The following is a 26,716-nucleotide window of genomic DNA, read 5'->3' as shown; positions in this document are numbered from 1 at the left end:
ACCAATGCCCTGGGGCCAGTACTATGAACCAGTGCCCCACCCCATCAGCTTTTCAAGTGAAGAACAGAAAAAAAAAAGTAAATAAAAGCACTTCACTGTAATGAGCCGAATGCTGCAATGTAAGCAATTAGTTTATTAGTTAGATCTACACCCCCCGGCTCTTCCACTGAAGAGCAAAAATAAGACATTCCTACCCCAGCCATTCGGGTCCTGTTTCTGTGCCATGCCCCCAACCCTCCTTGCTACAGTTTATATCCTGCCTGCAGGGAGTGCTACGATGCTAATGTTTTACTTTAAAAAAAGTCTGCTTTCTAAACTGTAGCAAAAGACTGATGAAACCACTTCCTTCGAGAGACCAGTCACCAGTGGAATACTTACGGGATCCATACTGGGCCCACTCCTTTTTGGCATCTACTTCTCGGAAGTCAGTGCTAATGTCAAAGGGCTTTTAACTCACCAAGTTCACAGATGACTGTAAATTGGGAGTATCATAGATTTCCACCACAACACTATCGTCCTACAAGAGGGCTTAACACAGGCAAATGACTGGTGTCAAAGCCATAGTAAAACTCAGTTCCAAGAAGTGCATTATAGTGCTCTTTGGGAAAATATCCACACATGCTAATTACTCCATCAATAAAACACTCGTTGACCTGGTAGTTTGGTATCTGACAATATATGTAGAGAGTAATCTGGCCTTCGACCAACATGTAGCTAAGATAGTAAGAATGTCATTCTATGTTACCCAATTTGTAAGTAAGGGTATGGCATCCAGAGCCAAGGAAGATATAGTACCACTTTATTTGGCCCTTATCAAACCCATCATTTAATACAATGCCCCCTTTATTATGTACCTGACATGGCATTTGCAAAAGATGGGATGCCCTCCGATGTTCATCACCAGGAGAATCCAGGGGAATTGACACACTGTCCTATACAGATATCCTTGAAGACCTGTCTCTACACTCAAGTCGTCTATACATCACTGACAGGTAATCTATTTCTAGCATATAAGGCATCCTCAGATGTAGCCCCAATGGACCTTCTACATATCCATGAAATGAACAACACTAGAAACAATAGATCCAAGGATTTAAACTTTGCCTGCAACATAAATAGAACATGCTGATGTAACCAATATTTGTCTCAAAGGATCCCTGCACTATGGAATAGACTTCTGCTCCATGTGAATCAGAGTTCATCCTTGACCATTGAATGTGAAATCATAAACTCACTCCCAATCTGGCCCCCATATCACTAATCAGCAGAAGCAGACAGTAAGTGAAATATTATCTAACTAACATACCCGTCCACAAAGTCCATAGCCACCTTCATACTAATATACCCCTTCTAATAGACACCCAAGGTACATGGGGACACAGTTGGGTTGGGTTGCATGGCTAGGCTTATGAAGGCCCTGGTGATCATTATGAAGATATGAAGCTGTATCCTATTTTTTTGAGATCCCAATACAGTAATACAGTCTAACAAACTCGTCACTGTCAGCTTTTAAATCACTGTAAATGGCTACTAGTCAGTGCAAAAGCTGATCTTCTTTTTACCTGTCTAACCTTCAAAATTCATAAACTAGGACACTATCCTCCACTATAGTTTGAACTACAAATTAGGCAACAAAGCTATGCCTAAGAGATGACAATAATGATACCGTAACCCTGGTAAGACCCAGATGCAAAACTCTTATTGGTGCAAGAGCCTTCTGTATGTTAGCGCCAGCAATATGGAATCATCTGCCATCTGAACGTAGACAGAAAAGCACAACGAAAATATTCAAAACAATAGTAAAAGGCGGCCAAAAAGTTTTTTGTATTTGTTATAAAGAAAGAGTAGCTTCATTCCCATATTATATCAGCAAGCAGGTATTTAATACTTTTGAACTTCTCAACATCAAACACCTTTGAATTGTAATTAATGTAAATGAGTGCACATTGCATGTGCAGTAACTATGTTCCCTCAACTAAACATGAAATTACTATGTTGGTTCACTCTACCGTCTAATCTATACTGTATATATTGTAAATAAGTTTACAAAATATAGTTATGCCCTGATACCTGCATTTACTTTGTTTTCAGTTGGCATTTTGTATACCTTCTGAGATAATGTAAAAGCTGTGCATGAATTGATGTTTGCAGTTGCTTTGTTACCACAATGTTGCCACGTAGGCTCAGGTTGTGGCTGAAAAGAGTCTGCTGGCCAGCCTACCAACCTGGTTGTCAAATGTAATAATAAATAAATAAATAAATGTAGAAAGTATATTATAGAAAGTGTGGATATCCCTGCTTCATATGTATCTGTGGAACAGAAAAACATCTTGGAATATAACAGTGTTTCTGATTGCATTCCTATAGGAAAATTAATTGTATGAGAGTTTAATTCTTTTGATTTTCCTTCAGGTGTTCTTTTCTGTAATAATAGGAGCATTTGCTGTTGGTCAAACATCACCAAATATGGAATCCTTTGCCAACGCGAGAGGAGCAGCACATGCCATTTTTAATATAATAGACAATGTAAGTATTTCTGTGCAAATGCATTGATAAAAGTGTAATAATAATACTCATAACATAGCCTGATAAACACTCTGCTAACAGAAGAGGTAATTCTGCACTGGTAGTAAAGTCATTTGATAAGATAAATGATATCTGAAATGTCTTTAAAGGACTCAAACCATGTACAATTAATAATTAAATTTCATACATGGTTCTACAGTGCTTTAAAGCACAAGTTACTGATAACACCAATCCAAAAAAGCCAGAGTTCTTTTCAAATGGCCTTTCATATGAACATCACAAAATACTAACTAGTGTGACACTATTAGTCATTCATCTAAAATTTTGGCCTTGAGCCAAAAATGCAGAAACAAACATTTCACATACACTGTGCAGGCAGGTCCATCTCCGATTTCAGATTTTCACTGATTGGCTAAAAGTGTCTGTAAAACAAATCACTGGGGAAAATCAGTTAAGTTTTAACTGTCATTTTTTTTGTCGGAGGTATTCTTGTTCGGCTTCTTTCTTTTGTAAGAACACTGTACTAAATTCCTACTGATCTGCAGAGTAGGTGGAAGGAATTAAATAATGAGTGCCATTATTTTAGGGGGTCTGGTCTTCTTCCAGCTTTGAATAAAAGTAAGTCTGTGGGAGCTAGCATATCTTCCTGTTATTTCAGATAATTGGCCCACAAGAAAATTATGCATTATTAGCTGTAGAAGCCCTTTACCCATTTGGAAAGAAGACAGGATACCAGAGGAAATCACCTTTTATCTGTTTGTCCCCTAAGTGTCTGATGCCTTTTGTGGTGAGATTTCTAATTTCTCTTCCTGTACTTGAGTCCTACACCACATTCACCCAAGGACATCACTTCATTTATATTACATATTATGACTTTACTTTGTAATAATAATAATCTAAAACAGGAACAGAAACCCATAACCCATTTGCTAACCTTTTCATGGCTTAGCTGACAGACAGTTCTAGTTTGGAGACAGATATCTGGTTGCCATTTAAAGCAGGTTAGCGTTATACTGCAGTTGAAGTTAGAATGCAAACATAAGATCAGAAAGACTGAAGATAAGGGCAGGGGAAAAGGAATGTATAGAAGAACAGAAGAGGTAGGGGTAGGTGAATTAAGGGAAGCTGCAGAGCCACAGTACGCCTCATATTAACTGTGACGAAAGGAGAGGCAACAGAGTTTGCAGTAAAATGACATCATGTGACTATGAGGAAATGATGGCTTGGGATAAAGGGAAACAGTGGGAGGCTGAAGCAGTAATATTAACTGGGCTACAAAAGGAGCATCTGAGAACTGCATAGCATTCAGTTTGTTCGTAAGGCAGTCAGGCAGCCAAAAGGATGTCATAAAGTAGGGAAGTAAGAACTCCATCTTACTCCTTCTGCTATAAAACAAAGGGTACTTGACTAGAAGAGTAATGCCCCTAACCTTGTCCTAATCATTTCACCAGTGGTGGTGTGACACAGATTAGACAGCCAGTTGCCAGGAGTGTTATTTTTACAATGTTGTTTCACCTGCCCAGGAGTGATGGCAGAGCCTATCATAAGACCAAGGATCTGGGATTACACCACAGCTCAGGCCTCAGTTTGTTGGAAAACATCAGTGTATAATGATGGTTACACATCTGAGCTTTTTGCAGCTTTATCCAGCAGTCTTGGGTTTGATTCTGTCAATTTCCATTTGCAAACTGGGTAACTGTGAGCACCTCATTTAACCTGATAATGCTTTACTTTTGTCCAGTCTTACTTGGCTTACTTGGAAGAAGATAAATGAAAGAAAATGGAGAAAAGTAGAAAACATGGCATGTTGTATTAAGGAAAGAATGAGAAAGGGAGAGAAGTTGGGAAAAGAAGGAGAGATGTAAATAAGTGATGACAAGCCTAAATGAAAAGTAAGGAGGGTGGTCAGTGAAAATATGAAGATGTAGGAGAATGCAGACTTGGAGAAGATGAAACAGGTCTGCAAAGATTGATTTATTTTTTATTTATCCTTTGTTGACCAGATTAGTCGCACTAAGCTAGTAGCCTCTTTTCAGATGAGATACAAAGTGGTATTTATACTAGTAGGGGAAATTTGGCAAGGGCATCAGAGAACTTCCTCTACTCTTTTTGTTAGGCACTGTGGGATCTTTTGCATCCACTTGAGCTACCACCAACTCAGTCAAATGGGGCCTTGATTTAATGTCTCATCTGAAGAATGACAAACTCAGGAGTGTAGCACCGCCCTTAAGCTGCACTGCAGTGTCAGTGATCCATTTACCTGGTGTAGAAATAGAATCCACACCCTTCTGCACCCAAGGGAAGTGTGCTACCTGTTGCACCACAGACACCAGTGCAAGAGGCCAAAATAATATTAAAAAAATGCCAGTAAGTGATAGCAGTCCTAGACATGGAGATGGCAAGGAGGATGAAGGTGGGTCAGAATAAATTTGTATGATACATTGAAAATTGAAGGAGGATTCCGTGGGACACTTTCACTTAAAAGAGGCATATGTGGTACTATCATGTAAATCATTAGTAAGTATGGAAAAGGACAAATTAATAAATGCAATGGTAAATTTAAAGGGAAATGATTAGATTGAGTTGTTTCCCTGAAAGCTTAAGTTTTAGCAATGGCAAATGGTCAGTCTGCCTTTAAAAAGCTAGATTTGTGTCATTTGAGTCACAAAGCTGAAGGTTGGCAACTGTTATTTCCCTAGACAAAACTGACTGTAAGAAATAATCAAATAAATACCATTCCAGAGAAGCTTGCATTCTGTGGCGGGTCAGTGGAAGCCGTAAATTCTTACTTTCATGTAGATTGCTGACAACATTGTTTCACACAACTGAGGTAATGTTATTTTAGCTTAATCCACTTTATTGACCTAGTTGTGACTGAGAAGCCATGTGGATGAGGTGTGCTGTGCCTTCATCAAGGCCTTTGGTACCATAACTCAAAGGAAGTTAAAATGATTACATGAAGAAAGGCATAGAAAATGAATAACTGAGTGGAAGCAGAGGGTTGCATTTATGAAGGGAATTATTAAGTGAAACTCCACTAAGCAGTTTAGTGCTGCTGGCTTCAGTAGTTGGGTTAAGCATGTTTAGTTTCAAGTCAGCTATAACACTTGGAATGGAGAACAACCTGGGACATGTGTCATTCTGAAGCTTGGATGGTGTTATTATACAGTGCTTTACTTGATGAATCCAATACTATGATGCTTGATATTTGGGGAGATGTCTTGATCCATCATCACATTTTACTAGGTGTTTGCTGCTTTGGGAAATTTATAATTTTGTGACACAGGCACAGAATAGCTGAAATGCCGCATGTATTTTTTTTTAATTGTTTAGCAACATAATCTTTAATTCTTTATGCATAGCACTTGTATCTTCTTCATGGTCATGGGATAGCCATACCCTATCCAGGCACTCATTGAGCATAATGCAGACTCCTGATCTTGGAGAGGGGCTGGACCATCACAAGGAAAGCATACACATACACACACACACACACACACACACACACACACACACACACACACACACACGTTGACAATGCTAACTGCTACATCATTGTGACGCATATATAAGTGTGTGTGTGTGTGTGTGTGTGTGTGTGTGTGTGTGTGTGTGTGTGTGTGTGTATGTATATATATATATGTATATATATATATATATATATATATATATATATATATATATATATATATATATATATAGACACAGACATGTGTAAAGTGAGCGATTGCACATGGGTGTGTATTTCCATGCTTGTATATCCTTTAAAATATTTGTGTTAGATGTGTAGCTCATATAATTTGTATTTTGTCTTCCCTTGTTATGGAAATTGAAGAGTAGGAGTTTTTGCCTTCAGAAATCTACAGAAATCACTGAATATTATTTCCTTTGATGAAATGGTAATAATAAAAAGTGAATCATTGGTTTTGCCAGAGCACCACTGCCCCCCACCAAGAGAGAGACTTGTAAAGTACTGGAGACAGAATAACGTCTCTGTGCTTCACCTCAAAGAAGATGGCGCTCAAGGATACAGGTCCTGTTTCATGAAGTCTCCTCAAGTCTGCCCCCCCACACACACACACACACACACACACACACACACACACAAACACATACGCACTTAGATATCCCATCCCTAAAACACCTAATAATTTTACTGTGAATATCCAATTCTCTTGAGAAAACCAAAAATACAAATTTTTGCCAGCTCCTCAACCCATCATAAACCCAAGAGGCCTTAGTGCCTGTACTCATTTTCTTTCCACTTAGAAGGATGTCTACAGCTTGGACCATTGTGGCAAGGAAACCTGTTTAGCAACCACATTGTATTAAGATTTTGTTTTATTTATACAACATGGCCAGCTTTCAGACCTGAATGATATCTCTTAGGAAAAAATATTTCTCTTGCTAGTTTACCTGTGTAGGAAATCTTCTTCTGAATTCAAAGTCGAAATGCTTTGGATGATAATTGTCACATTGCCAGGTGTACTCTTGATGCTACACATATCATGACTTGAGGGGAAAGGATTGTCTTTCCAGTATAGGCAAATTTTGTGTGTCTGCTATTCATGAGGCTATAGATCTTGTGCATGAAGCAGTGGTTAGTAATTACAATGATGGTTAACAACTTCTTGAGACCAGTTAAAAACATTTCAGTGTGCTTTATTATGTATGGGATTAAGATAGTAAGACACACCACCAGGCCCATAGTTTTATAGCATGAGAAATAAGACAGAGGTGATTGTTGTTGTTCAGAAAATGAGTATCAGACAACTTTAAATAACTGTAATTTAATCTCAGAACCCATTTGTGTTTTGAGGACTTCAAAGATGGCAGTTGACTGAGGAACATGTTGATTAGAGCTCTCATAATGTGAAAACTGAGGAATAGACACAAAAGACAGCAACAGTTAGTATGGGGCAAAATTGGTTACTGACTTGTGAATACATTGCCAAGATGCCATTTATGAAAAGTCTGACAAAATTTAGAGAAATATGAGTGTGCCGTCCCCAACTTTTCTGAATTACTGACCAAAACTCAGTTAGCCTTTTCCACTACAGAGAACTGGATGCACCAAAACCACCTTTCCCTCAACTCCAATAAATCTAAAATACTAATTTTCCTCCCCTCCAAGGTTTCCTCCTTTGACAAAAACACTTTCAATGTCGTAAGCCAAACTAACACTCCCATTGAAGTGGTCCCCTCTGCAAAACTCCTTGGCATTACCTTAAATGAAACCTCAAACTCGATCTTCACATACAACAAAACATAAAGAAAACCCACCAAAAGCTAGGTATGCTATATAGGAACAATCACTTTCTTTCCAACTCCTCTAGGCATACCCTGGCAATCACCTACCTCCTACCTTCCCTGCTATATGGAGCCCCTCTTCTAACCAATCTCTCTGCTACCAACACCTCTAAGCTCGAAGCTTGCTATAATAAGATCTCTAAATTCGCCACCAAATCCAACACATCAACTCACCACTGCCTCAGCCTACAATCTCTGAACTGGTTAGAACTCCCCAACCATCTAGACTATCTACAACTAACCACTGCTCACAAGTTAATATTCTCCCCTGATAAATGCCCAGCCCCAAAAAACATCCTTCCTCCATACATCCCAAACAGATCTCTAATATCTGAACACCAAAACCTAATCTCCATCCACAAACCCAAACGTCCCACTGGCCAGCATCTACTCTCCTTCTCCCTAGGTAAAAAATGGAACTCTCTGCCTCCTTCACTTAGGACTATACCCAACACTGAATCCTTCAAGACCCAACTCTTCCTTCACCTATCTTCCAAATGGAAATGCTCCTGCCTTCACCACACATAAAATACTGGGATCCCACCAGGCTCTCCTAACTCCCATTCCAGTATACTCTCTTACTTATTCTTATTGCTCCAAATATCCAGAACTAGCAGACTCCAAGCATGCAAATATTGTAATCATCTGAAAAAAAAAAAATTTTTCTACTTGTAACTTTTATTGCATTGTATTACTGATGGAGCTTTTTCTCACCTTGTACTTTAACCTTTATTGTATTGTATGTCACTTTGTAACCTGACTTGTACTTTAACCTTTATTGTATTAATTGCTGATTGCTTTGTAACCTGATTTGTACTTTAACCTTTATTGTATTAATTGCTGATGGAGCTTTTCTCCCCTTGTAGTTTAACCTTTATTATATTGTATTGCTTATGGAGCTTTTCTCCCCGGGCCTCCACTGAAAATGGGCACTTCTTGGCCCAGTGGACTTCCCTGGTAATCAAACTGATAATAAATAAATAAAAATAAATGATGAAAAATGAAAAGAACAATGTCTAGCTTGAAAACCTCATGGTTGAACAACATAAACCAGATTATTCTGTGACTTTGATGCAGGATTTGTTTTCCAGTAAACTGGAAGAAAAATAAACCAAATGCATTTCTTGATGTTAAAAATTAGTAGGATATTACAGGAACACGTAAGCTTGAATGACAAAAGACTGGAAAAGATGTCACTCACATGAATAAATAATATGAAGTAGTCAGAGGCTGAAATAAAAGAAAGAATATCTAAGAACTAGGTTTCTCTAAAAAGAAATGTGTCCAGAAAAATTGCTGAATCTGAAGCCAACAAGGAGAGAAATCCTGAAATTCACTGGCACTGCAGAGAAACCGGAGGAAGTAGTCTGTGTTAGTTTCATGAAAACTCATGTAATAACTGAGTTAGAGTTCTGCAGCAGGATTTGTTAACTGAGATTGTATATTTTATAACTGCTCCAAACCTCGGTTTTAGCAAGCAGCCAAGACCTGTAAATATGCCAGTTTATCAGTATAAGGAATTTATCCTGACTAAAATGTGGCAGAAGGGAAAAGTGTTGAAAATAGATAGCACCAGAGATTTTCATGGGAAATGACTACAAAATGTTTACTAGACAAAATAGTTCATTTCAACCATCAAAAGTACATTGGGGGGTAGTTTGAGATTCCTAATACTTTATCCATTTGTCTATAGAGTATTTTCTATCTATTTTCTAGAAACGATCTTAACTTGCAACATTTTCTGTATATACTGTTGATAATCAATATCTTGTTATTGTATTAAAGCCAACAGCCTGTAATGTTGTTTACTATTGCTGCAACTTTGTATCTCTATCATGTACATGATGTGGAGCTTTTCTCCCCGGGCATCCGCTGAAAAAGGACCTGTGTCCAGTCGGAATTTCTCGGTAAACACAAATGTAAATAAAATAAAATAAAATTTTTTTTCCTGGTCAGTCAAATGCATATGTGGCAGCAGAGCAGGCTTTGGAAGAGACAAAAAAAATCGGCCAGCAGATGAACAAACTGAAGGAAATTCTGGTTCTCAACCATCTACTGCTAAGAAGACACTAAAATAGAGACTGTATCAGTGAAAATATTGCCTTTACTCCCAAAGAAAATGGTGAAGCAACAGAGAGAATCACAAAAAATTTTGGATTAGAATGAGATGTTGGTACTGAGAAAATGTGAAGAACAAGAGAAAGATCATCAGCAAAGTGAATTTGCTAAATAAATGGGTAAACTGTATAGCATCAGTCATACGGAATTCCACAAATATTAAGAGAATGTTGTGTTACAAACCTCTTGTAGCTAGCAATGAATCTAGATTAGGTCCCAAAGGAGCCTTTATGTGTGCTGGATGCAATGTTTGTAAGTATATTAAAGAAGGTGATTATTTGATGCATCCGGTCACAGGTTGACAGTATAAGTTTGATTTTTATGCTGACTGTGGCACTCAGAATATTGTATACTATACATGTTGCACTGTGTGCCACAGTTATTATGTGGGAAAAATTAATCATTGCTTGAGGGATATAATTAAGGAGCATCTTTACAGTATGAGTAGATGTAACTTTAAGAATGCATTGGGTAAACATGTGGCTAAGGAAGGACATACACATACTTTAAAATTTTTTGTGCTGGAAGTATGTATATCCAATGTAAGGGGTAATGATCTTAACAGCACTAATGAAAGAATTGAGACTAAATGGATTCTATTGCTTCAAGCTACAAGAGGTAAGGGACTGAATGAGTCTGTTCTTTTAAAACTTACTTTAAGATTATGTGGTTTAAGGAGCTAATTTTTTTGTATTTAAATTCTGATCTTTCTCTGTGTGACTTTAGATCTGATGAAGCACTAAGGTTTAGTGCAAAAGTGCTTATCTTCTATACATTTTTTATGTATCTTTTTATTTTTTTGTATATGTTTTTAGTTGTGTCTTATTAAAAGTTTTATACTTTTATGCTCTCCCGCTGTGCTGGCTCATCGTTTTAGTTTATACTATCTTTCAAATCATTAACCATTAGCAATGTAAGTCTAATTGACCTACAGTCAGATGGTATGAAATGCTACCCTTTGTGAACAGACAACAAACTGGCTAATATCCAGGAATTTAATAGAACACTGTAAGATAATAATGCATTGTAGAATGAGGTAAGTGAGGGGATATTATGTTTTGCAATTCTAGATATAAAACATTCACAGGAGGAGTTGGGGCCAGGGCTACTGTCATTATTTATTCTTATCACCGATGCAGCCTCATATCTTATATAAACCATGGGCTATTGCGGTTGGTTTATTAAAACTTGACTCATCATCTTGATAAGAATTAATTTAGATATTTGTGGGAAAAAATATGTGATTAAATACATTTGGTAGTTCTAATCCTCCAGGAAGTAATTTCCTATCATGAATGATTGTTCTAAAACTCGTAGTTCTCTTTTATTGTTACTTACATAAGTGTAAAACTTGTTACTGTTTTTCATATCCTGCAATTTATTTTCATAAATCTCCTAGACAGGTAAAGACCCATCAGACCCAAATTCATATAGGCCCATTTCAATTTTAAACCATGATTACAAAGTGTTTATGTCTATTGTTGTTCATCTGTCATTGTCTACAATGACCAAGGACATCACATCGAGGAGGTTGACCGAGTACAGTGTGTCCAGCTTTGGCTGATCAGTCCAATGCGGGCTCAGAAAGCTCTGCCCCACAACGGGCACTAGTGGTCTGTTGGGTTAGTTGGCAAAGAGTTGGCTGTGGATTTACATAACTAAGGCTTCCTGTGAGCCTCTGCAGTCCTGCTCTGCTCATAGGAGGTAGCGCCTTTGCTGATGCAGCTTCGCCAGGTGGGGCAGTCTTGCACTTGGGTTTCCCAGGAGTCCGGGTCAAAACCAAAGCTCTTCAAAGAGACGTTCAGCGTGTCCTTGAAGCACTTTTTATGCCCACCTTGTGTGTGTTTGCCTTCCGCAAGTTCACCATAGAACAGTCTCTTGGGGAAGCATGTGTCTGGTATACATACAAGTTGGCCTGCCCACCTGACTTGGGCTCTCCTCATCAGGGTGTAGATACTTGGCAGTCCATCTTGAGAGAGGACAGCTGTGTCTGGAGATTTGTCCTCCCAGGTAATTTTCAGCAGCCTTCTTAAGCAGTTCATATGGAAGTGATTCAGCTTTTTGGCATGATGCTCATACACAGTCCATGTCTCACAGGCATACAGTAGTGTGGGCAGTATGATTGCCTTGTACACCTTCAGCTTTGTGGACAGTTTGATGCCTCTCCTGTCCCACACTGACTCCCACAACCATCCAAATGCAGAGCTTGCCTTGGTGATGGTTGTGTCTACCTCATCGTCAATGTTCACAAATCTAGAAAGTGTGCTGCCAAGGTGTGAAAACTTGTCAACAGCCTTCAGGATCTCACCTTCAGTGGTAATAGCTGGTTCCACATACATCTTCTGCGATGCGGGCTGATGCAACACCTCAGTCTTTTTGGTATTGATTGTGAGGCCGAAGTTTCTGCAGGCAATGGAAAAGCAGTTCATACACTGCTGCATCTTAGGTTCATAGGTTCATAGGTTTATACTAGGCTATCTGCCCTAAGGCATTTATAAGCCTAGCCCAAATTATTGTGGCTTACGCCACCCCTTATATGAAAAAATACTGTGCCCATTAGTTTGTTGTGCCTCTGTCCAGCAGTGACCCAGAGATGATTCCCGGGGTAAACCTACGATCTCCCATCCACAGGTCTAGATTTCTCTTGAACAGAGTCAGCGAGGTGCTCTGCCTCACATGGACCGGGATTTTATTCCACAGCATAGGGAGTCTCTGAGTGATAAATCTATCCCTCCAGCATGTCCTATTTATATCCGTGCTAAGGTTTAAGTCGCTTGCTCTAGTGGTTTTGGTGGATTTGGATTTTTGAGGTGGAGCATGTCCATTAATTCCGGGTTGGACATGGCCTTGTATGTCAGGCACATGTCACCTCTGAGCAGGCGGTATGCGACTGAATAGAGCTGGAGTTTCTTCAATCTGGCAGCATATGACAGATTTTGGAGTCCCTTTATCCTTTTGGTGAGGAACTTTTGGGGTCTCTCCAATTGCTGCAGATGTCGGGTGAGATACATCCCGAATGGGGCATTGTACTCGATCATTGGTCTGATAAGTGAAGAGTACAGGGAACAATGACCTCACTAGATCTGGATGTGAATCCCTTCATGATCAGGTGGGCAATGTAGAAGGTCTTTCTAACCACTTTAGCAATGTGAGTGTCAAAGAAAGGCCACTGTCAACCTGGGTCCCCAGGTCCCTGATAACCTCTTCTGTGCTTAGTGGATTGCCACCTATATGGTAGCTTGGGGTTACCTTGTTTTTCCCGAAGGGTATGACTATACATTTTTGGCGTTTAACTTCAGGCCATGGCTCTGGCACCAGCTATCTGTTTCCGTGAGTCCCTTCTGAAGGATATCCGTGTCCGATGCACTTTCCACTATGGCGCCCAGTTTGCAGTCATCTGCAAACTTTGTCAAAGTCCTCCCATGTTGGCCTGTACTTCTGAGAAGTAGATGCCAAACAATAGGGGCCAAGGACCGAGCCCTGTGGGACACCACTTGTGACCGGCTTGGAGTCTGACACAGCGCCAGCAACTCTAACCCTGTGGGTTCTGTCCTTAAGCCAGTTTGCAACCCATCTTGTGACATATGGGTTTACATTTAAGCTGGTAAGTTTTTCTACAATACCTGAGTGGGGTATTGTGTCGAAAGCCTTTGCAAGGTCAAGGTAGGCTGTATGGACTGCCTTTCCCTCATCAATGGCCTTGGTGACTATTTCGAAGAAGACGACCAAGTTCAAAAGGCTTGATCTTCCCTTGGCAAAGCCAAACTGGGTCGGGTCCAATGTCTGCAAGTCCCTATATCTTTGTTTATGAGCTCCATTATGATCCTCTCCATAGCTTTGCAGACTAGACTTGTTAAGCTTATGGGCGGTAATTACCAGGGTCAGAGGCGCCACCTTTGTGGAGTGGGACCACAGTTGCCGTCACGCCATTCCTTGGGCACATATCCTGTGGTAAGGCTGAGATTAAACAGCTGCCTTATGTGCGGGTTTAATTCCTCATTTAGCTCGTGTAGCACACAGCCGGGGACACCATCCGGTCCCATTGATGCTGTGTTTTAGCTTTAGAGAGAGCAGCTTTCACCTGCGCATTTGAGATGTCCGGGAGGCTACACTCGGCTGGGATAGTTATCTCTCCTTTAGGGGAGAGGGGTGAAGTTTGCACTGAACCTGTCTGCCAGTATGTTGGCAATGTCTGTGGGTTCAGTGATTTTGTATCATTTTGGACTAATTCTGAGCATATCTGTGAGTTTCCACCCAGGTTCCTAACATAGCTGAAAAAGGCCTTATGATTGTCCTTTGAATCCATGGCAATTTTTCTCTCAAAATTGGCCTTAGTTGATTTTATGAGTGCTCGTATTTTTTACTAATAATGATCAGGGGTGACTTCCTTTTATGGATTTTGTTCTATCATGTAATAGCTTTCTCCTCTTATTGTAAAGTTTGTTAATGGCTGGGGTCCACCAGACTGGACGTTTGCCCTTTGTGGAAAGAGTCTTGGTTTTATTTGGGATTGCCTGATCCATGCAGTCCTGGAGGTGTTCATAGAAGGCATTTGTAAGGGCTTCAGCTTGGGTTGTGGTTTCCTCTAACTCAGGGGCCTTGAAGGATACCACACCAGTCTTGAGTAGTGTGAAGTTTGCTTTAGAGAAGTTCTTCACTATGGTCTTTTTTGTTTGGGGTGGGGCGGGATGTGGATTTCCAGTGAGATTAGTTTATGATCAGATCTCACCAATGAGGGATATACTTCGGTGTGGAGCATTTTGTCCCCATGTTTGTGACAATGAGATCTAGTATATTTTCTCCTCTCGTGGGAACAGTAACTAGCTGTTCCATGGCATTTGAATTTATGAACTCCAGGAACCGTTGGGCTAGAAAGTTAGGGCTTGAGTAATGTTCCCAGTCTATATTCGGGTAGTTGAAGTCTCCCAATATGATGGTGTTTGAGATACATTTATACCCTCCAGTGTCTTCAGGAAGGCTGTGTGGGGTTCCTGAGTTTGAGAGGGTGGCCTGTAGCATGCTACAATTTGTAGAGCAGTTTTGCCTATGGTTAGTTGCACCTGGATGGTTTCCGAGCTTCATGCGTTGCCACCAACCTGGAGGTGTGAGTATCCTTTATGAATATGGATACACCCCTCCTTTTGTGGAGTGGTCCGGGTTTTGGGGCGGGCATGATATGAGGTAAAACCTAATAGTGCCGGGGTGCTCTCAGGAGCCTTGAACCAGGTTTCAGTTACAGCACAGACAACGATGTTCTCCATACTGAGAAGGGCCTCGTGCATTTTGAGATTTAGACTTCTGGCATTGAGCAGCATTACCCTCAATTTCTTCCCATTTTTGTTTTCTAGGGTGGTAGGTTTAGAATTTGAGCCTTGCCTAAAAAGGCACTATGGGGTGGCAAGAGCCTTAGCCAATATCCGAATCCCAGGGTGACAGGTGCAAGCCGTCCGCAGCGTGGCTTGTCAAGCATGTCATCCCAGGCAGACAGACACTGGATCCCCTTTGAATGACACCAGACATTAAGCCAATTGTTAAAGCTGATCATCTTGTCTCTATATTGTGGCATCATTCTTGGTGAAGGAAGGATACTGCTCAGGGTTAGGGTCATACCTGCCTGGGCTACATAATCAGAGAGCTCCTCTATGTCTCTTTTCATGTAGTCCAGGGAGTGCGTCTCAGGTCGTTCACACCAGCATGGACAATGACTGTGTCATATTTGTACTTGCCGTGGAGTGACCCGAGTGCTTGTGTTATGTGGCGGATTCTAGCGCCCGATAGGCAGCTTACTGTGACCCTCTCCTTGTTCAGCCTGGTGAGTGGGACGTCAGTGTGTCTGACTATGGAGTCACCTATGACAAGTATGTTTGGTGTTGTATTTGGCCTTAAGGGCTCTGACTGCTTTGCACACTGCTTTTGTGGTTTATGTGTTGCTTGTGGGGTGTCTTGAGGTAGCAGTTGTTTGGGTGTCTGCTTTGGAGGCCTCTGCTGTTTAGGTAAATTTTTACTCAGAGCCTCCGAGTATGTCTTTGTGTGTTTATGTGTTTGATTCAGTGGAGTGGTAGCATTATGTGAGGCTGGTTTTGTGGTGTGTGTAGTTGCCTTCTCCTCCTGTCTGGTCTTGCCAGTCCTGAGTTGAGAGAGCTCAGCCTCCAGTTTGGCTAAATAGCTGCATCTCTAAGTATTTGTGTTATGTGGGAGGAGGAGAGGGTTGTCTGTGTACATGAGGCAGTTATAACATTGCCTCAAGATTCCCAGATTCACCAGCTGGACCGGAGAGGAGATTGACAACTGACCTTTGGACATGCTAGAATAATATTGGGAAATCCTTAATTGAAAACAAGGGCCAGTGGGGAGTGAGGGTGTAGTGCTTTTAATTTTTAGTGCTGACTTATATAATTGCTTTAGTGAGCAAGTGCCAGGTAGCTTGAGTGCAATGTGTTACAAGTAACTAAATGCAAAACGACAAACAGTAACTTTCTTTCAAGTGAAACAAGGAAATAAGTACAGTAAGCAATGCAGATATCACTAGTGATCCACAGAAGCTGAGAAGTTGCGATTAGATGGAATTAGCTTCCAGGAAATAACAAGCAAACAAACAACAAGCATATAAACAAAGCTAGATTCAGTAGGCCTGGATCTAGTCTATGCTAGAGCAAACAAGGTGAACCAATTTCAGTAAGATACAGTTCAAATATTCAGGCACTATAAACCTTTAACCAGAAAATTCCCAGCTCAGAAGGGCAGAGTCCAGCCTCTTCTCCCACAAGAGTGCAGACCACGAACCTTCTTAATGTAAAATAACTGGCCTGAAGTCCAAGTGCCTAAACCAGAACTAATACACTTGGACACTGGGCTCTCAATCAGCAGTTCCCAACTTAGAAGGATGAAAGCTACCTGTCCTGCCACCACAGTGCTTGCCACAAACCTTCCTAATGTAAAACAACTGGTCTGAAGCCCAAGTGCTTAATCCAAAAGACTTGAATGATAGCTACACTTTAATCAAGTTACAACCAAGCAGTAATAAATACCATTGAATACTTTAGAGAATGTCTGGATTAGTGCTCAAGTTACACAAACAAAGCTAGATCCAGCAGGCCCGAATCCAGTCTATGCCACAGCAAACAAGGCGCACCAACTTCAGTAAGAAACAGTTCAGATATGCATGCACTATAAGCCTTTACCAGAAATTCCCAGCTCAGAAGGGCAGAGTCCAGCCTCTCCTCCCACGAGTGCAGACCACGAACCTCTTAATGTAAAATACTTGAAAGCCCAAGTACTTAAACCAGAATTAATACACTTTTAGAATAACAGACACTGAGCCCTCAATCAGCAGTTCTCAACCTAGAAGGATGTAAGCTACCTGTTCTGCCACAACAGTGCAGACCACAAACCCTCTCAGTGCAAAACACATCTGGGCCTCTGTGGCAGCGTTGAGTGCACAGTCATCTGCGAGCAGGAAATAGTGCATAAAGTCCTCTTCAACCTTGATCTTGGCTTGTAGCCTCCACAGATTGAAGAGCCTGCCATTAGTCCTGTATCTGATCTTGATGCTGGTTTCTTCATTGCAGAAGCCATCTGACAGAATGGCTGAGAACATCATGCTGAACAGCATGGGTGCCAGAACACAGCCTTACTTGACTCCGCTGGTAACTGGGAAGGCATCAGAGGAGTGTCCGTCATCCAGTACTCAAGCAAGCATGCCGTCATGGAACTGGTGCACCATACTGATGAATTTGCCTTAGCAGCCAAACTTCTCCATGATCCGCCATAGCCCCTCACGACTGATTATGTCAAAGGCTTTGGTCAGGTACATGAACACTGTGTAAAGGTCCCTGTTTTGTTCCTGGCACTTCTCTTGAAGGTGACATGCTGAAAATATCATGTCCACTGTCCCTTGGCCCCCTCTAAAGCTGCACTGACTCTCTGGCAGGTGTCCATCTTCCATGTGTTAAGTGAAGCAGTTGAGGAGGACTCTGGCAAGGATTTTGCCATCAGTGACCGTTAGAGAGATTCCTCTGTGGTTGTCACAAGACTGCCTGTTTCCCTTTCTCTTGTAGAGATGGACAATGGAGGCATCCTTTAGCTCCTGAGGGATAACTTTGTGTTGCCACATGGTCTGGAAGAGTTCGGTGAGCTTCTGTAACAAGACTGGTCCCCCTGTCTTGTAGATTTCAGCTGGAATGGAGTCAGAGCCTGGTGCTTTATCATTGGAGAGAAGCTTAATTGTTTCCTTAACCTTTGATTCCTTTGGAAGTTCTGCCAGGGAGGTGTTAATGGCGATTTGGCATTGATAGAGGAAGGCCTATTCAGGACATTGTTAAAGTGCTCAGCCCATCTTTCCAGGATGGCGTTCTTGTCAGTGAGCAGGGTGGACCCATCAGCACTGAGCAGTGGTGATGTTCCAGAGGACTGTGGCCCATAGATGGTCTTCAGGGTATCATAGAAATGCTTGGAGTTGTTGCTATCAGCGTACTTCTGGATTTCATCTGCCTTTTTGCTGACCCAGGAGTTTTGCATCTCTCTAAGCTTTGCTTGCACCTTGCTTTTTATGGAGTTGTGGCTGCTTTCTTGGAGACGGATGTAGTGTCTTGTTGGAGGGATATGAATGCTTCACACTTCTTATCCAGCAGCTTTTGAATGTCTTCATCATTGTCGTAGAATCAGTCCTGGATTTTGCATGTGTTCAGGTCCAAGTGAGCAAGAGCGGTGTTGTAGACCACATCCTTAAAGGCTGCCCAGTCCTCTTCTGCACTGTTGGTGCCAAAGCTGAGTTGGTCAAGCTTACTGTCGAGGTCACCACTGAGCTTCTGGTGCACAGAGTGCCATTCTAACATGCTGACATTCAGGTGCCTATTGGTCTTTTTCCCCTGCGGGTGCCGCCTAGGCTGGATGTGCATGTTGAGTTTTGAGAGGATGAGTCTGTGGTCTGCCTAGTAGTCTGCAGCACACATGACCTTAGTCACTCTAATATCCTGCCTGTCCCTTCAGCTTACTATGACATAATCAATGAGATGCCAGTGCTTGCTGAGTGGGTGCAACGAGAACATGTTGTTATGGTTGGGTAGGTGGAAGACTGTATTTGTGATCAACAGGTCATGAGCTGCGCAGGTCTTCTGAAGTAGATGACCACTGCTGTTGCTTTTGCCAACTCCATTCCTCCCAGTGACTCCCTCTCATGTCTGGTAGTCTGCACCAACTCTGGCATTGAAGTTATCTAAGATGACGAGCATATCTACCTTGGGCACAGATGCTATGAGGGACTCCATGTCTTCATAAAACTTCTCTTTGATCTCCTCTGGATTTGTCATGGTGGGGCATATGCACTGATGAAGGTGCAGTGGCGTGGCACTTTCCTTTGAGGGAGAGCCGCAGAGACAAGAGTTGGTCATTGAATCCTTTTGGAGGCTGGCTAATTTGCTGATCAGATTAGATCTGATGGTGAAACCCACTCCTGCTTCACGACGTTCATTGCTGCTGTGGCCACTCCAGAAAAAGTTATAACTGACTTTAACTTCTGTCAGCTGGCCTTCATCTGTGAACCTGGTCTCATTGAGGGCTGCTATCTGGATGTTGTACCTGCCAAGTTGTCTTTCAACAAGTGCTATCCGTCTCTCAGATCTGTCTGTTTTGGAGCTATCCACGAGCATGTGCACATTCCATGTGCCAATGGTGAGTGAAGTCACAGATGTTTTTTTCTTTGTGATTCGACTGCATGATTGGATCCCCACCTGCAGCGGCAAGCAGGCCAGGGGTAGGGTGAAGCAGACTATGTTTGGGGCACCTTTTCTAGCCTCTTCCTCAGACCATGGAGGTGAGCAGAGCGATCCTAAATAGGGCTACTCAGATGCCCAGGGGGCTGCCGAACTCCACTCTTGCTTTGGTCCAGTAGAGAGCGACCCATTGCCCTGGGCTGCCTGTGTGTGGAGTTGTGGCTACATCTTCTGTGGGGAGGCAAACATTTGACAACATTAATAGAACAACAATGATCCAGAGGGAAGTAGAGTGTGGGAAAATACCAGTGATTTTGGTGGATTATCAACTCATAGATTTTTACTAGGCTAACGACCCAGGGGTCCTTTCTAACCCTAGGCAAGTTTTACCAAAATAATGATGTCCTGTATCCAAGTAGGTCATTGAGGGCCAGGCATTTATAAGCTACCTCTGTCCATAAGGGACATGGGTGGCAGGCCCAGTGTAAATTTCCTGTTCCCCATCCACTAGTCTAGCTTGAGCTTAAACAGGGTAATAGATGAACACAGCTTCAAATAGATAGGAAGCCTGTTCTATAGGAAGGGTAGTTTCTGGGACACATATTTGTCTGTCCAGCATGTTGTGTTTAAGTCACAGATAAAATTCAGGTCCTTAGACCGTGTATTTCTGGTACTGTTTGACTTATGAATATGCAGGAGATTCATAAGTGTGGGATTTGCGGATGCCTTGTAAGCCAGGCATAGATCACCCCTCAGCAATCTATAGGAGACTGAGTACAGGAAAAAGGATTTAAGGTGCTCTGCATAAAGCAGGTTTGTTTTGCCTTGTATTATTGTTGTTAAGGAACCTCTGAGGTCGCTCTAGTTACTGCATATGCCTGGTCAGGTACATAAGTAAGGAAGATCCCCAGAAAGAAATGGTATTCCTGTAGAAATCTGAAGTTGAAGGACAAGAAACTGGTAAAGATTTGGAAAGCATTGTTTGGTAATATTTTGGAAGGAGAAGTACCTGCATCTTGAAAGAAATCTGCAGTGATAGTACTACTGAAAGAGGGAAAGAATCTTGTGGACCACTATAGACCTGTACCATGTGGACCAGTTTCAGTGCTAAATCATGATTATAAAATGTTTGTCTGTATCAGCTAAAAATGGCAAAAATGTTTCCAAGAGTTATACATGTGAATCAGTGTGATTTTTGTGGAAGGGAAGAAGATATTTGCTGTCATTAATAGAACAAAGATGATACAGAAAGAATTTGAATATAAAACAAAGCAGTACTGTTTTTGGCAAGTCTGGATGCAGAGAAAATATTCAACAGGGTTTGCTGGAACTTTGCGTAGGACAATCTGGATGTAGAGAAAGCATTCAATGGAGTCTGCTTGGACTTTATTAGTAGGGCATTAGCAGCATACGCATTCACTAATAGAATAACAGAGGTGATAAAAAGAATATTTGTAGGCTAAGAAGAAAGAATAAAAATAGGAAGGGGGGGTATTTCCGACAGGTTGAGACTTGAGTAGCAGATAGTCTATCCTTCTATAGCTGATATTTACTTCATTCACAGATGTTGGGTGATATGTCTGTATGTCATTGAGCATGTCAAACATTTTCTGAGAGTACTCTAATGTGTCATAAAAAAACATCCCACCTCCCTTGTCTGGCTTCATAATTCTTATAGAGTGGTCTCTTTTTAACACTTGTAAAAACTCATTTTTTTTCAGACTGAGGTTGTTGTATTTTAATTTCTGTTCATTCCTTTTTAAATGATAAATCTCTTCAGTAATAGCATTCTCCATACAATTTAAACCTAGGATCTAGTGGTGGATTGTATGTACTTTTGTTTCTAAGTTCTAAAGTGTTGAATTTCCTTTCTTCCTTTGTATGGTTTCCACATAGGTAAGCTAAATTCAATTTCCTTAAAAACATCTTAACTTCTATAATTGTTTCTATAAAACTTCTTGTGGGAACAAGTTTTAATCCTTTCATACATAATAGAAAATGTTCCTTTAATAGCTCTATTCCTGCATAATTGTAACTATGATATCCCTTGAATGTGTTTTTTATTCCATTTACAACAATGGTGTCTGTCCCTTCTATCTCCTGTAGCTGTTCTTTTTGTTCCAACCCCTTACCTTTTGATTTCTCTCTTCTGTCCATCCTACGTCCCATTCCTGATGGTAGGGAAAAGTTGGGGAGTCAAGGTTATGCTTACCACCATTTACGTTGTTAAATGTATTCATACTTATTCCCTTTGACACTTTTTGGTTCTCGTTATAATTATGTCTAAACTGTTTCCTCTTGTTTTCAGCCTTCAATAAATATGCTCTATTTTTGTTATATTCATCTAAATCTCTTTGCATTTTTTTACACTTTGTTTCAAACAACCTGTTACATTTAAAGTCAATATTTTCAATTTTTCTGTAATACATAGCTTCATATTCTAAAAACAATAAGTCCGTTTTAATTTTACTGTCTAACATTTCTGCTTGTTCAATCAACCTACTTAACTTCTTGTCATTGTTGTTAATAATTTTTTCTACTAATTCCATACCAAATCTGTCAAACATTTCTACAAATTCAGCTATAAGGTCTTCATTATAGTCTAGTCCAAAAGGAAATTTATACAATCTGAGCCCCTTAGGGACAACGTTTTTTAATTTACATTCAGATAAGTACCCATTCTGAACCTGTAGTTTTTTAATAAGAAACATCTTGGATTCAAATTAAAATATTAAGTCCTTTAATGAACCCTCAGAATTGTCTCTTTCATTACTAATGTCCTTATTTACTTTATAATTTGTGTTGTGGTCAGAAAATTTGTACTGTTTTGCCAACAAATATTCAAAACCTTTTCTATGTCCAGAATTGTGGTTGTGAGCCACTGAACATTTGTTATTCACATACCTATTGGAAGTTTCCATTTGTTCTTTTTGCTTACAACCATTTTGTTCATTGTTTTGGAAACCTCCATTCTCGTTATGTTCTCTTACACTGATTGAGTGCCTCGAGCAAGTGTCTTTCGGCCGAGCCCCCATTTCATTGAAATTGAACACTTTGTCCATGCACAATAAAGGCTGTTTTCCACCAAACAAGCTCGTAGAAGAACTCACAGTAGTACTAAATCTGGCATTTGCCTCTTCTGCTCCATTAGTGTCTCTCGACACCGCAATTCTGGTCTCCTCCAAAGTAGCGTCACTCACAGGTGACGAATGACGCTTCCTTTTTGAGTCGGTTCTCTTACTACCATCTCCTGGTTGTGTGAAGAGCTCAATTAGCCTTGTGAGCTCTCCCCTAAGAGAAGCCAATTCGGACTGGACTTGGTGAAATTCCTCACGTCTGATGGGGGAAAAAATCGGCGTTAGTTCATCAAGTGAATCCATGGCAAAAATAGGCTCCAAATATTCAACAAATAAACACCACTCAAGCCCAGCAGTTTAAATCCACTTGTAATGCTAAAAGAAAACCGCCAACTCCAGGAAGCACACGCCGATACTTTATTATAGAACACAATTAAACAGATTGAGCGCTTTCTTCCCTCCACTGGGATTTCATCAGAATCTGTACAATTTAAAAAAATTACCTCCCTTAAATACCTTTCTTGAAATGATGTCATAAGTTAAATACAATTCATTTAAAGTGCTAACAACCTAAAATCTACTTAATGTTCTTAAAAAAGTTGTAATGCGTTTTAAAAATCACCTTCTCTAATTCCCACATAATTAAAACTTATGGTTAAAAAGTGATTTAAACTGCCGGGCTCGAGTTGTGTTTATTCGAAAGAAAAATTGCCATGAACTCCAGAGATAACCATAAGGCATTCTTCAGCTATGTCAAGAATCTAAGTGGAAATTCTCAGATCTGCTCAGAGTTAGTGCAGAATGGCACAAAATACACTGAATCGACCGATATAGCCAACATCCTGGCAGACAGGTTCAGTGCAAACTTCACCCCCCTCTCACCCCCAAAAGGGCCCATAACTATACTGAAATCACAGACACTCAGGTTAAAACAGCACTCTCCAAAGCCAAAAACACAGCATCAATGGGACCAGATGGTGTCCCAGGCTGCGTCCTACATGAGCTCAAAGATGAACTAACCCCTCATTTAAACACACTGTTTAAACTCTGCCTCTCCACAGGCTATGCACCCACAGAGTGGTGCACAGCAATGCTTATTCCACTCCACAAAGGTGGAGCCACAACGGACCCCAGGAACTATCGCCCTATAAGCCTGACTAGTTTGGTCTGCAAAGCTATGGAGTGCATCATCATGGATCTCATTAACAGAGACATTGGAAACCTCCAAACACTGGACCTAACCCACTTCGGCTTTGTTAAGGGAAGATCATACCTCCTAAATCTAGTGGACTTCTCTGAGATAGTTACCAAGGCTATAGATGAGGGAAAGGTGGTACACACAGCCTACCTAGACCTCACAAAGGCCTTTGACACCATTCCCCACTCAGGTATTATAGACAAGCTCACCAGTCTGAACATAAACCCCTATGTCACGAGATGGGTTGCCAACTGGCTCACGGACAGAACCCACATGGTAAGAGTTGCAGGAGCTAGGTTTGACTCTAAACTGGTTAAAAGTGGCATTACCCAGGGCTCAGTCCTAGGACCCCTCCTGTTTGGCATATACTCCCAGATATGCTCAGAAATGAACTTCTCAGAGGTACAGGCAAGCACAGGAGGACTATGGCTCACCAAGTTCACAGATGACTGCAAACTAGGGGCTATAACTGACTCTCTGGCTGACACAGACATCCTCCAAAAGGGTCTGTGGTTAAAACCATGGTCTCAAGCTAAATGCCAAAAAGTGCATAGTCATCCCTTTTGGAAAAAACAAAGTACCCACAAACTACCACATAGGTGGTAGCCCCCTAAATACAGGAGACGTAATAAGGGATCTGGGGACCCAAGTAGGTAACCTCTCCTTTGATAATCACATTGCCAAAGTGGTTAGAAAATCCTTCTATGTGGCCCACCTAATCACAAAAGGGTTTGCATCCAGATCGAAAGAGGTCATTGGGCCACTCTACACATCACTCATCAGACCCATCATAGAGTACAATGCCCCATTTGGGATGTACCTTACAAGACACCTGCAACAACTGGAAAGACCACAGAAGTTCCTGACTAAGAGGAACACTGGCCTCAAGCAGATGCCCTATGCAGCTTGACTGAAGAAACTTCAGCTGTACTCTGTTGCATACCGCCTACTCAGAGGTGATCTTTGCCTGACATACAAGGCCATGTCCAAACCAGAATTGATAGACATGCTTCACCTAAAGAAAACCATATCCCCTGGAGCCACATGCTCTAGGGATCTAAACCTCACCACAACAATAAATAGGACGTGTTGGAGGGATGGATTCCTGTCCCAGAGACTTCCCATGCTCTGGAACAAGATTACAATATACATTAGGCAGAGCTCCTCGTTAACCCTCTTCAAGAGAAACCTTGACGAGTGGCTGGGAAACAGAAGGTTTACCTCAGGGATCACTTCAATGGCTCTGCTGGACAGAGGCACAGGGAACTAATCTAAGGGGGCGGAGAAAGCCAACACCTTCTGGCTAGGCTTATAAATGCCTTCGGGCAGATAGCCTAGTACCTACCTATGAACCTATGAACCTATATCTGTGAGCTACAAAAATTCATTAGAGGTAACTCTGCTATATAGTTCCCATAGTCATATCAATAGATCTGCTCACACATGTGGTATATGAATAAATATAATTAGTGCCACTAGCAATGTTCAGTGAAGATATTTTCTTTAAATAAATTTTTATTGTAAAACTTATTCAGTCAGGGCAATTTATTGTTTGTTTGTTTTTTTTTAATGTAAAGCATATTTTAATACAGAATTTTGAAAATAAAATCTGTTGTATGGGAGTCGGTTATACATATATGTTCCTGCAATACAAATGGGTTATTTTTTAGCTGGGATTCATACCAGAGACAGTGGTCTCACCTTCGATAACCACATCGCCACAACAGTCAAGAAATCCTTCTATGTGGCATACTTCATCACTAAGGGCTTTTCATCCAGAAAAAGGAGGTCAATGTCCCACTGTACTCATCCCTCATTAGACCCATTATAGAATACAATGCCCCATTTGGTATGTACCTCTCAAGACATCTGCAACAACTGGGAAGGCCGCAGAAATACCTCACTAAAAGAATCACAGGCCTAAATCAGATGCCCTACGCTGACCGCCTTAAAAACTCCAGCTATACTCTGTTACATAAAGTCTACTCAGAGACGATCTCTGCTTAACATACAAGGCCATGTCAAACCCAGAGCTGTTGGACATGCTACACTTAAAGAAATCCCAATCCGTCAGAGCCACATGCTCCAGGGATCTAAACCTTGTCATCACATTAAACAAAACATGCTGGAGGGATAGGTTCCTGACCCAGAGACTCCCCAGACTCTGGAATAGATTGCCCGTACATGTCAAGCAAAGTGCCTCTTTGGCCCTCTTCAAAAGGAACCTTGATGATTGGATGGGAGAAAAGAAATTCACCTCGGGGATCACGTCTGTCGCCCTGCTAGACAGGGGTCCAGGGAAGTAAATAGTGTGGGAAGAAATAGCCAGGGAATTGCTATGGCTAGGCTTGTATAGGCCCTAGGGCTGATAGCCTAGTACCAACCTATGAACCTATATGTAGTGTAACAGTATTTTTCATCTTAGTCATTCAATCATCACCAACATGGGCGACCGGTATTCCACACTGGAGGTCAACCCCTCGCTGGTTAGATCAGACCATAGACTAATCACTCTGGATATCCACATTCCACCCCACCCCCAATCAAGGAAACCCCCATAAGAAACTTTTCAAAAGCAAACTTTACATTACTTGAGACCAAGGTGGAAAGGTTCACAGCCCCCATGCTAAAGGACAGTGCTGTCCAAGCTGCTGAAACCTTTACAAAGGCACTCTATGAGCATCTGTAGGAATGCATGGATTGTGCTATCCCAAGTAAAACCAAGACTCACTCCTCCAAGAAAAGAAAACCAGTCTGGTGGACCCCTGCCTTAAACA

General features: G+C 41.2%; 1 protein-coding gene across 1 annotated transcript in view; it reads left to right on the top strand.

The window, feature by feature from the left end:
* The window catches only part of ABCB1 (ATP binding cassette subfamily B member 1), a 1,009,232-nt gene that overhangs the window by 435,749 nt on the left and 546,767 nt on the right, over positions 1-26,716 (top strand). Inside the window, exon 12 of the mRNA XM_044067521.1 lies at positions 2,413-2,526. Within this exon, the coding sequence (XP_043923456.1) occupies positions 2,413-2,526 (114 nt within the window). The remainder of the gene's footprint in view (positions 1-2,412; positions 2,527-26,716) is intronic.

Source organism: Protopterus annectens, chromosome 3.part1, assembly GCF_019279795.1.
Source record: "Protopterus annectens isolate FY-2018-M chromosome 3.part1, PAN1.0, whole genome shotgun sequence".
In the NCBI taxonomy this organism is placed as follows: domain Eukaryota; kingdom Metazoa; phylum Chordata; order Ceratodontiformes; family Protopteridae; genus Protopterus; species Protopterus annectens.
This window is presented reverse-complemented; position numbering and strand designations above follow the sequence as displayed.